This window comes from Arvicanthis niloticus, chromosome 1 (assembly GCF_011762505.2).
Source record: "Arvicanthis niloticus isolate mArvNil1 chromosome 1, mArvNil1.pat.X, whole genome shotgun sequence".
NCBI classification, from domain to species: domain Eukaryota; kingdom Metazoa; phylum Chordata; class Mammalia; order Rodentia; family Muridae; genus Arvicanthis; species Arvicanthis niloticus.
The window spans coordinates 76,195,259-76,210,046 of NC_047658.1; the positions used below are offsets into that span (position 1 = coordinate 76,195,259).

Consider the following 14,788-nt stretch of genomic DNA (forward strand, 5'->3'; position numbering starts at 1 on the left):
TTCCTCTCCTTTCCTTTGTAAGTGATCCCTTATTACTTTTTAAAATAAGAAATACCAAATTTATATATTACAATACTTACCAATTTGTTAAAAAGTTAATTGAATAAAATCCAGGATGATAGTCAGAGACGGAGTCCTCCATATTTATAATAATGTCAATACAGATTCTCCTTGTGTTAGTGATTTGCAAAGCTGATCATTAGTGTCCTCAAGGAGTGAGACTTCAATGATGACAAATGTTAGTGACTACAACCTTTTCTTTAATCTGTAGAGATGGTTTACATGCCCCGTACTATAGCCCACAATCAGCAGAATCAAGATTTCAGGCAAAGAAAGTGCCTTGTCTTTCATCCATTGAGTTTTGTTAATTGTTTACATTTACTCAAGTCCAAGAAGTATGTGGAAATTAGAGTCCAGAGAAAGACTTTAAAACCATTTAAATAAAACATCTAGTACTATGGAAAAACAAGTCACAAATATGTAACAATTAGTGTACTATGCATTAAAATATACTAAGTTCCTATAGTCAACTTAGTGTTGGCATGAGAACTGTGTCATATTTACATTGGCTCTTCCTATATCAGTTACCACAATTGTAGAAACTTCCTCACAAACATGCCCATAAATTCACTCAATAGCTGATTCTAGAGCCTGTCTAGATGATGATTAGTCTGAATGACCATGATGGCATTTCAACAATTGCTAAGACATAGTAAGTAGTATAGATCTTTGGAGGTTTTAAGAAAGAAACTATCTTTAGATTTCTTGCTATGGCTGATACATGGAGAATAAATTAGAAGAGAATAAGGATATAAGAGAAAACATTTTAGCATTGTAGTAGGCTTGCCATATAAAACAGACACACATACATAAACGCATGTAAGTGTACTCACATATGCAGAATATGCAAGAGATATTTGAAATAGTTGTGCTTTGATCTAGAGTAATAAAAACTACACAGTATTAAGCACATAAGCAGACATGATTTATGCAATGTAGTACTTTACACAATGGAGATTTTTTTACTCAGATAGCAAAAAAATAGCATTGTGAAATTCGCAAACGGGGTGCAACTAGAAAATGATAATCTTGAGTGAAGTAACCCAGACCCAGAAAGACTAATAAATATATATTCACTTGTAAGTGAATATTATCTATTAAGTACATGATAATCAATCTACAATTTATACACCCAGAAAGGGAAGATAAAGAGGAAGTATATAGGAAAGAAGCCTGAATGTCCTTGGGTGGGGGTAATAGAACAGATTTTGTGTGTGAACTGATGGTGGGTGTGGATGAGACTGGAAGGTATCAAGTAGTTGGAAGAATAATGAAGGAGAGTGTGTGAATGACAGCTAGAATTGAGGACTTTGGGGGAATAGATGTGGAAAACTGGTGCAGTGCAAGTTTCCTGAAATCTATGAGGGTGAGCCTAGTGAGGACACCTACTAATGCAGGATACAGAGTGTGAAGCAGTCATTTGTAACCATGCAAGTCTTCTAGTGGTGGAACTGGGTTACATTTGGTTTACTTATTGGCTGAGGAGGTTCCATGGAAATCTCTAAGTAACCCAGGGTGAGACTATAATAGGAAGTAGTTCTTTGAAAACTGACAATTGGATCCTATTGCTAAATAGAACTTCTACTCAACTCATTGAACATTGAATTTGAGCTTGTACAGACTTGGATTCTTCACCCTTGTGTTCTAGTCTCTTTAGCATGGTATGCAAGATACAGAAAATGAAATCTGGACCATAACCCTGCCACTAAACCCTCAACCTAAAATCTCTCTTACCTGAAAGTTGTGCTGGAGCAAAGGTGGTGTAGAACTTGTGGGATTGGCCAACCAATGTTGACCCATATTGATCACCTGTGCAAAATCAACTCATAATGGAATAAAACATACCAATGTGGACCCGTAAACTCTGAAACTGCTTAAAGAAAACATTATTTTCTCCAAGATGTAGGTACATAAAATAATTTACAGATCAAATTCCATTTGCCCATGAATTAATGCAACAATTGACAAGTGGGACCTCATAAAACTCTAAAGATATTGCACTGCAAATGAAACAATCAGTCAAGTGCAGAGGATTCCCAGAAAGTAAATGAAAATCTTTGTTAACTATACATGTGATAGAAGACAAATAATCGGAAGACAAAACAAATCAAAAACCAAATTACCAAATGCAAAAGTTCAGAATCTTAGAAAAGAATAAAATTTATTTAAAAGTCATGGCCATGGATGATACTCATAGACTGAATTAGAGTTTGAAGGATAGAAATAAAAATCTAGTGAACTGTTGTATTAGGTTTCCTCAGAGTAACAAGATTATGCACACCTGTAAACACATATAGTTTATATAAATGTGCACACAAACACATTTACACATTTTTACACATCAAATCTTTCTTGACAGATTTTTATTGGACTGCCTCATACAATTCAAATACAAAATGAGAAACAGATAAAAAAAGTTTCCCCAGAAAATTGCACAACTCTTCAGTTTTAATTCCACAGGGTAGATACCAAAAGGATACCAAAAGGAGGTGGTGCTACAACTTAGAATTTAAAGTCACACTGGAAGCAGAAGATTCTTTCAGAGACCAATTCTTCTATCTGTGAGAAGATCAGAAAATGCTGCTGACTCTGAGAGATAATCTGCTTCTTTCAATTATGCTTGGATTCATATCATCCAAGGTTTGCCTGTATTAGTACTGGATCACATATATGAGAACCAAATCATAGTTAAATTGACATATTAAATTAGCTGTCTTACTGGCATTATTTATTGTGAAAGAGGTCAGCTGTTAATGAATGGAAGTAGATCAACATGAGTCTCAAAGCTACAAACTATCTGATAAAATATCAAGACAGAGGGTGGGGAGAAAGAAAATAATTTTTTTGTTCCTAAAGAAATGAACTGATCCAATGATGAGGTCCCTAAGCGTAAGGAAATAAGTTGGAAAGAACAATATAAACTTATGACAGGCATTTGCATATAAAAACAAAGATTCTCAGAGGTTTTCAGGACTATGGCTTAGGAATAGAGTACCTTGATACTTCCATGCTTTGGATTCAACTCTCATAATTAAAAAAAAAAAATGTTTCCTATGGTAGCATATTATCCTGAAGTATCTCATTTCTACCACATGGGATACTCTTCCTACAAACAATCAATGTTTCTACAAATTTCCAATAGAGTATTGGAAGATAGATGGAATGCCTATGATATAGAAAGTACTATTTAAAGAGATTATATACTGCAATAAAAAGTGTCTCCAGTAATTTTATGGCCTAGTCCACCTTGTCATTTTCTCTGTACATGTGCTTGACTCCAACAATAGTTATTATACACACTTAAAGAGAGCTTTTATTGAAAATGGACACAGACTTAAAACTTATTCAGTCAATAATTTTAACATAGCAGTGAATTATTTTAAAATATAAATATAACTGATAATTTTGACAATATTATTTTGTGTAAAAAATTTTGGTTATACATGAAATTTGTTAGGTACAACTTATTATGAATCTATGCTTTACTATATGATGTATGAATACTCAGACTGTACATTTACTACCAAACTCAAAGTCTGGTTAAATTGTATCATAACATGTATTTCCAATCAATATCAATTTTCCATTTAATACAATGTCTATGTACTATTATGACTGTATAGCATGTGACAACATAATGCATTTGAAGACATATCTAAGAGAATGTTTTCCTACCAAAATGTCTTTTCAGGGCACCCTTAATCTCATTATTCCTAAGGCTGTAGATAAGTGGGTTCAACATGGGGACTACCACCATGTAGAACACAGATATTACTTTGTTCTGATCCATTGAATAGCTGGACTTAGGCATCACATAAATAAATGTAACTGTTCCATAAAATAAAGTGACTGCAGTAAGGTGGGAAGTGCAGGTGGAGAAGGCTTTCTGGCGGCCCTCAGTGGAGTGCATCTTGAGGATGGTGATGAGGATATAGGAATAGGAGATGGCTATGACAAACACTGTAATCATAGTAACTGAGCCAGCAGAAAATGAGATAACAACTACAAAAACACTGACATCAGAACAGGAGAGCTCAGCTAAAGGAGCAAAATCACAGAAAAAATCATTGATTCTATTTTGTGTACAGAAGAGAAGAGAAAAGAAGGAAAATAGAAAGGAGGCTGCATTAAGAAATCCACCAATATATGATCCTACAATCAACTGGACACAGACTTGTGTGGACATTTTGGTGGAATAAAGCAGTGGGTTGCAGATTGCCATAAACCGATCATAAGCCATGGCAGCCAGAAGGAAGCATTCAGTTGCACCAAAGAAAGCAGCTGAGCTGAGCTGGATGCCACATCCAAGGTAGGAAATAGTATTTCTCTCCAGCAGGAAGTTGAGAAGCATATTGGGTGTGACAGAAGATGAAATGCCTATGTCTACAGAAGCCAAGTGGCTGAGAAAAAAGTACATGGGATGATGGAGCTGGGAAGAGACTCTGATGAGAAGGATGGTGCTGAGGTTCCCAGACACAGTCACCAGGTAGATGCACAGGATGATGGTGAAGAGGACAACTTTAAGGACTGGATCATCTGTTAATCCCAATAAAATGAACTCTGTCACTGCAGTGTGGTTCCCATCTTCCAGGAAAGCCATGGGACAGTGTAGCTGCTGCTAGATCCAAGCTGTGATGGAGAGAGTACAGGGAGGGGTCCATAGGATGCATATATGTGTGGCTGCAGTTCCATTAACACAGATTAAAGTTATTATAAATATGTGATTTAAAACATGTAATTGGGGTGTTAGATTGAATGCTTAGTGTTTATATATTTTAATGCATAGAATCTATCAAAAATATCAAAATTAAATCCTAGAAATTTCCTATAAATAATTTACTTGTTTTATCATATACATTTTGTATATGATAAAATATACCTATAGATTTAAGACTAAGAATGTTAGTGTGAGACTTATGAAAATCATAAAACAGTTATATGTAGAAGAAAAATTAGAATTTTCAAATGTAAAACTTATAATGAAGCCTTTAGTAATTTCTGACCTTTAACAATTCTTTCTAAATTACCTGTGCTGGATTTAATAGATTATGTGATGCTTATTGCCTTTTCCATAATAATATTAGGACTCTTGTTGATTGAATTGTATAGTTTATAAAATGTGTGATTTGAAAATGTTTAGTAACTTAACTTTACATAAAAAGCACTAAATGAGACTATGAACCCCAGGCAGAGTGAATTTAATCTGTTCTTAGTACTCAATAAATTTAGAGTGTCAAAATAGGTGAAGAGCATGTGTTTTTTTTTTCATTGATTATTTTATTTATTTACATTTATTTACATTTCAAATGTTGTCTCCTTTCCTGGTCTCTCCTCCACAAACCCACCAACCCCTCCAACTCCCTTTGCCACCCACCCAATCCAGGTCTCACCATTCCTCTTTGCTGGGGCAACAAGTCTCCATAGGATCAAAAGCCTCTCTTCCCATTAATGCCATATAAGGCAGACCTGTAGAGGAAGCCATAGACCCACTCATGTGTATTTTTGGCAAGCATATCTTAATTTGGAAGAGGCAACGATTAAGCTTTTTGTTTCCAAAAAGTGTCCTTGCTTAAGGACATGGATCATCCAGACTACCAGTAATCTGATTACATTAAGGCCAAATTTTATAAGAGAGAAGATTTCTTGAAAGAACTGAAAAGAGATAATAAATAATTCATACTTAAATTATAAATGGGAAGAACAATGATAAATTTATTAAATAGTTTAACACTAATTAGATCAAGGCTTTATCAAGTCCTTTGTACTATCATTCTAATAACTTGCAAATATGTGAATACTATTTCCTGTAATATTAGTATGTGCTTATTATTCACACAATCACCAAATTCTTTACTGATATGGCATTTTCTAGCTGAAGGACTAGAGAATTAAATAATGTGATTGCCAATAGAGACCAAGGGGGTAAACATTCAACCTGCAATATTGTTTACCTGTGTTCACCCTGTTAGAAGCAAACAGACTCTCATGTATTGTGAATTCCATTCTATTTTCTTGTGTTTTTCCATGATGCCTGGAACTTTTTATGCTAGAGTGTGTAGACAGGTAAACAGAGTCTTTATTTTCACTAAACAATAGTCATACAATTACTAATTTATGTAAAACTAGTAAATATTTCAACATTTTTTTCCTTGAGCACTGAGATTACATGCCATTAGAGTCCATGGGTTTCTAGTTTTTTTAGTGTTGGGTAAATAATAAAGATTTGAAAGCTGTTTATAGAAATCAGCCTATGACAAATAGTTGATTTAATTAATTTTTCTTGATTACATCTGGCTGATTTCCCAACTGCAGCTTATGAATATACTATACACATTTTTCAAAAAACAAAACCATTCTTCAACGTGGAGGGAAGTCAGCAGTACACTCACCTTTTGGAATAAGGATTCATTTTAAATTGAGAAAGTCAAGATAATTATAAGATGGTTTTTATAGCTTCCTACATGTCTCCCACAAGCATTGTTAACCATGGAGACTAAGTCTCTGAAGAATCTTGGAATTCTAATGTGAATCCCAATACCCAGGGATCGTTATCTCAGATGAAAACGAGTCATTCATTACCCATGAACACAATTTTTCAGTATTCAATCTGACATTTTTTCTTTTATGTGACAATTGCTACACTTATATTTGATAAATTATTAGTGGTACATGGTAATGAATTATGGTAAGTGCTGGTTATAAGTTAATTTTATATTTTATTTTTATCTTATAATGAGCTTTAAATAGACAGCATTATCTTTCATTCAGTATCTTCATTCATGTAAGTATTGTAGTGAGTGATGCAATACATTTTCTTAAGTACTGTCTTAGGGTTATATTGTTGTAAAGAGACATCTTGACCAAAGCAACTATTATACAGGAAAACATTTAATTAAGGATAGCTAAATGTTTCAGAGGATCAGTCTATTACTATCATGGTGTGAATCATGGTATTGTGCAGGCATACTTAGTACTGGAAGAGCTACTGAGAATTCTACATATTTATCTAAAGGCAGCCAGGAGGAGACTATCTTCCACAGCTAGCCAGGAGGAGGCTCTCACTCCACAATGAGTTCAATATAAACATGGGAGTCCTCAAAGCCCACCTACACAGGGACACAATTCCTCTAACAAGGTCAAACCTATTCCAACAAGGAAATATATTTTAATAATGCCACTTTTCATGGGTCAATCATATTCAAATCAACACAATACACTCCCTGGTCCCTATACAATTGTTCAAACACATGAGTTTTGGAGGCCATGCCTAGCCATAGCATAATGCAAAATATACTTAGATCAATTTGAAAAGTCTCCATAGTCTATAACTGTCCCAACAATGTTAAAAGTCCAATGTTAAAAGTGTCTTCTAAATTCGTTGCAATCTCTTAACTCTAACCTATAAAAGCAAAATAAAAAAGCAGATCACATACTTCCAACATATCATGGCACAGAATATACATCACTATTTCAAAAACATCATAGTGAGGAAATGCGGGTCCAAAAACTAACTGGAAAACTCCAAATTCTGCATCTGCATGGCTGATGTCCATCTCCTTTAGTTTTGTTGAGTTAAACATAATTATTTCACTTGGGCTAGTTCTATTCTCTGTGAGCAGCTTTCCTCAGCAGGTACCCTACAGCTCTGGCATCTCTTTCATCTTGGGGTCTCCAAGGCAACTTCAACTTTACAGCTTCCTGTTCCAGTATTTGGGATCCACACATAATTTTCTGGGATCCTGAAAAGCACTTTAGGTCACACCTCCAGCTCTGCCATTGTAGCACTCCAGGGTCTGATTGTCTCTATTACACTGTTGCTGCTATTATTGGTGATTATACCATGGAACTGGTATCTCCAATATGCTGGGGTCTTCCACTCCAACTAGGCTTTACCAACATCTTCTCATAGGCTCTATTCCTGTTGCCAAGACTCAACTTCTTTGCATGACCCCTTCAGTCCTGGGCTGTAAACTGCAACTGAGACTGCACCTTCACCAATGACCTTCTCCTGGCCTCTTACAATGCCAAGCCTCAGCTGTTCTATGTGACATCTTCATGCCCTCAAAATCAGTACTTCCTGGATGATTCTTACAGACTACCAAGTCCAGCTGAAGCAAGAGTCACAACCTTGGCTATCTCTGGAACATAGCTCTTTTGTACTTAAAAAAACATGTTCCAGAAGATTTCACTTCAATGATGTTGGTCTCCTCTTAATTACTATTAATTTCATAGCTCTAGCACACCAGCATCAGCTGTTCTAGTAAGCCCTTCTACTCTTGACTCTAAAGCCAGAGATGCTTGGGTGAAGCTGCTGAGTTCTGCTATTGCTCAGGCTGGAACTTTTGGTTTATTACACATCATCACTGGCTCTCTATTTTCCAACTCTTCTCCTGTCTAAGTTCGGATTTTCTGGAACTTTCTCTGTACACTGACCTTGAACTCTGAAATTTGCATGCGTCTGTCTTCTGAATGCTGGGATTAAAAGAGTGTTCCACCACACCTGAACCTAAGTCTTTCTTTACCTTTTACATGATGTTTATAAGTTCTCCATTGTAGTTCATTGCTGATATGGTCAAGTTGACAACTGAGAATAGCCATCACAATTTATCCCTTCTTGATATGACATTCAATCATATCTCCTTATGTCCACATGAAAACAAACAACCAACCATGTTATAAAAATACCTACCATGATATAACTATCCCTAGTGTAACTCTAAGTGCATAAACATTATGCTTAACTGAGTAGCATCTTGCCCCAAAGTCACCCCACTTTTAATTCTTTTAATATCCTTGAACACAAGATGTAACTCCATTCTACTTCTTGGTAATTCTTTAATCTTTGAACCATACATTTTATATTTTTTTCCTTTCTAAGTCAAAATGTTTCTCATAAGAGTGAATTTCAGAACAAAGTCTAAACTAGCTTTTTTTGAGACTTCTTTTGTCAATGCAATTAATCTAAATCTCGTTACCTTAGCCTCAGGTAGACTCTTTGGACAAGGGATAAAAGCAACTGCATTCTTCCTCAATGGCAACACATTAAAATTCTGCTCCTCTGAATCCTCTTGAGCTAATTCCCTAGACTTCAAATCACACTCAGAACTAATGTTTTCCATATTCCTACTAGTATAGTTTTCCCCTAATTCAACTGCAGGGGTCAGCAGCTTCTGTCCATTGGTTTGGTGCAAATATCTGCATCTGACTCTTTCAGCCACTTGTTGGGTCTTTCAGAGGGCAGTCATGATAGGTCCCTTTTTGTGGGCACTGCATAGGCCTCAGAATTAGTGTCAGGACTTGAGGCCTCCCCTTGAGCTGGATTCCACTTTGGGCCTGTCTCTGGACCTTCTTTTCCTCAGGGCCCCTCTCCATTTCCAATACTGCAATTCTTTCAGACGGAAACAATTATGGGTCTGTGAGACAATTATTTGACTGTGAGATGGCAGCCCCATCCCTCACTTGATGCCCTGTCTTTCTGCCAGATATGGGCTCTACAAGTTTCCTCTCACCAATATAGGGCATTTCATCTAAGGTCTCTCTCTTTGAGTTCTAAGTCTCTCACCTCCCAAGTCTTTGGTATATTCTGGATGGTCCTCCAACTTCTTACCTTTTGAAGTTGCATGTTTTCATTCTGTCTGCTGGCCCTCAGGGATCTCAGTCCTTTTCCTCCACCCAATACAAAATCATGTTCCCCTCTCTGCCCCTCATCCCCTTTTCCTCCCAAGCCCCATGCCCACTTTTGGTTGCTTTCTTCTCCCTTCCAAGTGGGACTGAAGCATTCCTTCCTGGGCCCTTCAGCTTGTTGACTTTTTTGAGTTCTGTGAGCTATATCTTGGGTATTAGGGTTTTTAGGCTAATATCCACTCATCAGTGAGTACATACCATGCTTGTCCTTTTGGGTCTGAGTTACCTCACTCAGGATGGTATTTTCTAGTACCATCCATTTACCTGCACAACTTAGGATGTCCTTGTTCTTAATAGCTGAGTAGTATTCCATTGTGTAAATGAACCAATTTCTGTATCCATACAGTCATAAGGCATCTGGGTTGTTTCCAGCTCTGGCTATCACAAACAAGACTGCTCTGAACATAATGGAATCTGTGCCCCTGTGGCATGGTGGGAAATCTTTTGGGTATATTCCCCGAGAGTGGTATTGCTGGGTCTCCAGGTAGATCAATTTCCAATTTTCCGAGGAACCTCCAGATTGATTTTCAGAGTTGTACCAGTTTGTAATGCCACCGGCAATGGAGGAGTGTTCCTATTTCTCCACATCCTCGGCAACATGTGTTGTCAACTGGGTTTTGATCTTAGCCATTCTGATCGGTGTAAGGTGCACAAAGCTCAAGTCCAAGTGGATAAAGGACCTCAACATAAAAACAAATACAGTGAATTTAATAGAAGAGAAAGTGGGAAAGAGTCTTGAATTCATTGACACAGGGGGAAATAGCCTAAACAAAACTCCAATTACTCATGCTCTATGATTAAGAATTAATCTCTTCTGTGTGCCATGGACGGCATCATCCCAGACATAGCAGTTGGTACAAAAGCAGGGAGCCTACAAGCTCTTTTCCTTGTGTGTCAGCAACAGCACCTTCATCATGAGCAGCTTGGCCTCAGCAGCCAATGGAAACGATAGCAAGAAGTTCAAGGGTGACAGCAGGAGCACAGGAGTTCCTTCCAGAGTCATCCATGTCTGCAAGCTACCCAGTGATGTCACTGAGGGCGAGGTCATCTTGCTGGGGCTGCCCTTTGGGAAGGTTACCAACCTCCTTATGCTGAAGGAGAAGAACCAGGCCTTCATTGAAATGAATACAGAGGAGGCCTTCAACACCATGGTTAACTACTACATGTCGGTGGTGCCCGTGCTTCGTGGGCAGCCCATCTACATTCAGTTCTCCAGCCACAAGGAGCTCAAAACCGACAGCTTGCCCAACCAGGCACGTGTCCAGGCAGCCCTGCAGGCTGTGAACTCTGTCCAGTCTGGAAACCTGGCCTTGGCAGCCTCTGCTGCCACTGTGGATGCAGGGATGGCCATGGCAGGCCAGAGCCCAGTGCTCAGGATCATTGTGGAAAACCTTTTCTACCCAGTGACCCTGGACTTGCTACACCAGATCTTCTCCAAGTTTGGCACAGTCCTGAAGATCATCACGTTCACCAAGAACAGCCAGTTCCAGGCACTGCTGCAGTATGCTGACCCAGTGAGCACGCAGCATGCCAAGCTGTCCCTGGATGGCCAGAATATCTACAATGCCTGCTGCACACTGCGTATCGACGTCTCCAACCTCACCAGTCTCAATGTCAAATACAATGACAAGAGCAGAGATTACACTCTGCCTGACCTGCCCTCTGGAGACAGCCAGCCTTCACTGGACCAGACCATGGCAGCAGCTTTTGGTGCACCCGGCATAATGTCAGCCTCTCCGTATGCAGGAGCCAGGTTCCCTCCTACCTTTACCATCCCTCAGGCCACAGGCCTCTCTGTCCCTAATGTCCATGGAGCTCTGGCCTCCCTGGCCATACCCTCCACTGTTGCTGCTGCTGCTGCTGCAATTGGCCACATTGCCATCCCAGGGCTGGTAGGTGCTGGGAATTCTGTCCTTCTGGTCAGCAACCTGAACCCTGAGAGAGTCACACCCAAAGCGTCTTTATTCTCTTCAGTGTTTATGGTGATGTAGATCCTGTTCAATAAGAACAGGTTCGATAAGAACCTGCAACAGGTGAAGATCCTGTTTAATAAGAAGGAGAATGCACTTGTGCAGATGGCAGAAGGCAGCCAGGCCCAGCTGGCCATGAGCCACCTGAACAGGCACAAACTGCATGGGAAGTCTGTGTGCATCACACTGTCAAAGCATCAGAGTGTGCAGCTTCCTTGTGAGGAACAGGGTCTGACCAAAAATTATGGCAGCTCCCCGCTGCACCACTTCAAGAAACCAGGCTCCAAGAAATTCTAGAACACCTTCCAACCCTCAGCTACCCTGCACCTCTCCAACATCCTGCTGTCTGTGTCAGAGGATGACCTTAAGAGCCTCTTCTCCAGCAATGGCGGTGTGGTCAAAGGCTTCAAGTTTCTTCCAGAAGGACCTCAAGATGGCACTGAATCAGATGGGCTCTGTGGAGGAGGCTGTGCAGGCTCTGATTGTAAGGCTTTCTGTGCCTTACAAACCAGTGTGCCTCACGGCCGCACATCCACCCTCTAAGACCACCAGTTGTCCTCTAGACCTGCAGGTGAGCCATGTGGCTCCCCAATGTTGTGCAAGAGCTGGGGCCACTCCCCTACACCCTATAATCAAGTGACATGATTCTCCCATGTTCCTGGTCAGTCCAGAGGGCCCAGGCCATCCTCAGCTGCTGAGCCTCATTTGACCTTTGTATTCGATTCCGTGTGGTCACAGACACCAGTGGCCTAGCAATATTTCCACTTGATCAAATACCCGAGTCTCATTTATATGCAAAAGATATAGTTTTACATAAGTTTTTATAGCAATGATACAATTGTATGTATATACTCTAAGCTTCTGTGTCCCCTGTGCTCCTTCCTTCCAGTGACCAACATACAGGTGGGCCCAAGCCAAGGCTGGAGAAAAAGCTCTGAGGCTTGTGGGTTTCTACCTTCAAATTTTGGACCATAGTTCTGTTTTCTGACTGCCCAGTTGAGTGGCTGACCTCTAGGCCTTAATATCCCTCCCACAAGCCCACCTCAATCCTAGCCTGTTTCTATGGGAGGGGTTCCCTGCACCCTGGTTTTGTTAAAGGCGTGGAAGAGTGTAAATATTTATGATTTTATGCCTGTGGGGCTGAGGCAATGCAGCAGTTTTTTTATGGTCACAGATGTATATTATGGTAGTGACTACAGGCTCATTATTGTCCTGGGGCCAGCACTGGCCACATCTACCCCATCCCAGATGGTGTCTTGGTGGAGAGGGAAGACTTTCCATTTAAAGCAGTTTTATAACAATAATCCTCTTCCAACAAATTCAAAAGAAGATAGCCACACGAAGATAATTCCACTTCTAATAACAAAAATAACAAGAAGCAACACTCAGTGTTCCTTAATATCTCTTAACATCAATTGACTCAATTCCCCAATTAAAGACATAGGCTAATGGACTGGATATGTGAACAGGACCCAGCATTTTGCTGCATACAGGAAACCTACCTCATTGACAAAGACAGATTTTACGTTAGAGTAAATGCTGGAAAACAATTTTTCAACCAAATGGTCCCAAGAAACAAGCTGGAGTAGCCATTCTAAAATCCCCAGCCCAAGAACACAAAGGGAGGGACTCATGGCTCCACCTGTATAGGTAGTTGAGGATGGCCTTGCCAGGCATCAGTGGAAGTGGACGGCCTTGGTGCCTGAAAGTTTGAATTCCCTAGTGTTGGGGAATTTTGAGAGCAGGAAGGCAGGAATGGGAGGATGGTGGGAGCATACCCTCATAGTAATTGGAGGAGGGGGGATGGGGTAAGAAGTTAGGCATCAGTAAAAGTTGGACAGCCTTTGGTGCCTGAAAGTTTGGATTCCCTAGTGTTGGGGAATTTGTGAGCAGGGAGGCAGAAATGGAAGGATGGTGGGAGCACACCCTCATAGAAAACTCCCAGAATTATATGGATTAGACATGACAGAGGCAGGCTTCCAGAAGACTAGATTCCAGAATTCAAACAGAAATTTTCTTTCTAGGGGGAAAATAGTAGTTTTGTTGGAACAGGGCAGAATAGCTAGGATTTATTGCATAGCCATAACCTATTGGTAGAAATCTCTATAATTGTTACTAAGCTGAAGTTATAATTTCTTAAATGGTACAAAATTTGCTTTGATTTCAAATTTAAGGTTTTCATTGGTACAAGTTTCTTATTGATATAAAAGTGAGAATATTAAGAATATCAATCTCACTTAATGCCTATTGTCTCATAGGCACTGTGCCTATATAACACATTTAGGAATACAAGGGTTAGACCCAGTCCTTCTTTAACATTTTTAACTGATTTGAGATGGTTAGCCTGTGAGTTAAGGGCCTATAGCAAATTCATGGCTCTGAGTTTATTGTTAGGGTGTTTTCTATGTTTTATTTAGAAGTAGCTGAGTGGAATTAACAGACAACAGTCCAGATTACCTTACATGGATAGTTGGTTTTCAAAATGTCAGAAGTCCACTGAATTGACATTACAAAACATTTCTGTATTAATGTTCATTTTGCTTAGAGACATGTCTGCTCCTGACAGCTTCCTGTCTTGGATTCTAAGAAGAAATTGAGCATCTTTGGAGTTACTCCGGTTGTGGTGAGACAGCCACTAGGCAACAATTGCCTCTTTTCATCTACAGACAAAAACACTGTCCAAAAAAGGGACACATTTGCAGAAGAGTCGACTGATTATATTTGCCAAGACAGAGTAATCAGCCCTTAATAATTTTGTGTCACTAGGTCTGTCTGATCATCCTGGGCCAGAGGCTGAAGATCAGATGCTCCAACGTTTTGTAGTATAGGGACTGTCCAGGTGTTCAGCGGTATCTATAAATTGGCTAAGTTTTAGAAGCTATGCTTTGTGCTTCCCATAATTTCAGTTAACTCAGTCATTCTGGTTTCTGATGGGGGTGAAGACTTATAGTCTCATAGCCAATCTCAGCTATTTACTTTGAGAGAAAAGATTTGAGAGGATGGTTTTCGGGTGACATTCATTCTAAAGCCAAGAACAAAGCCAGGTTCTTTTAGTTAGGAGAGATGACAGAGGT

The 14,788-nt window shown here is 39.3% G+C and overlaps 1 protein-coding gene and 1 pseudogene across 1 annotated transcript; one reads left to right on the plus strand and one right to left on the minus strand.

Annotated features, from left to right (window-relative positions):
* Positions 1-2,256: 2,256 nt before the first annotated feature.
* On the minus strand, positions 2,257-5,598 carry LOC117695770 (olfactory receptor 5P66). Its single transcript, XM_076917825.1, has 2 exons — positions 5,451-5,598; positions 2,257-4,689 (listed from the first exon to the last, which is right to left on the minus strand). The coding sequence occupies exon 2, from the start codon at positions 4,658-4,660 to the stop codon at positions 3,716-3,718; it is 945 nt and encodes a 314-aa protein (XP_076773940.1). The 5' UTR covers positions 4,661-4,689; positions 5,451-5,598; the 3' UTR covers positions 2,257-3,715.
* A 4,969-nt stretch (positions 5,599-10,567) lies between these two features.
* Positions 10,568-14,788, plus strand: part of LOC117715615 (polypyrimidine tract-binding protein 1 pseudogene) — an 8,072-nt pseudogene continuing 3,851 nt past the window's right edge.

Excerpts from the sequence above, each read along its gene's own strand:
- LOC117695770 (XM_076917825.1), bottom strand. The coding sequence starts at position 4,660 with ATGGCTTTCCTGGAAGATGGGAACCACACTGCAGTGACAGAGTTCATT.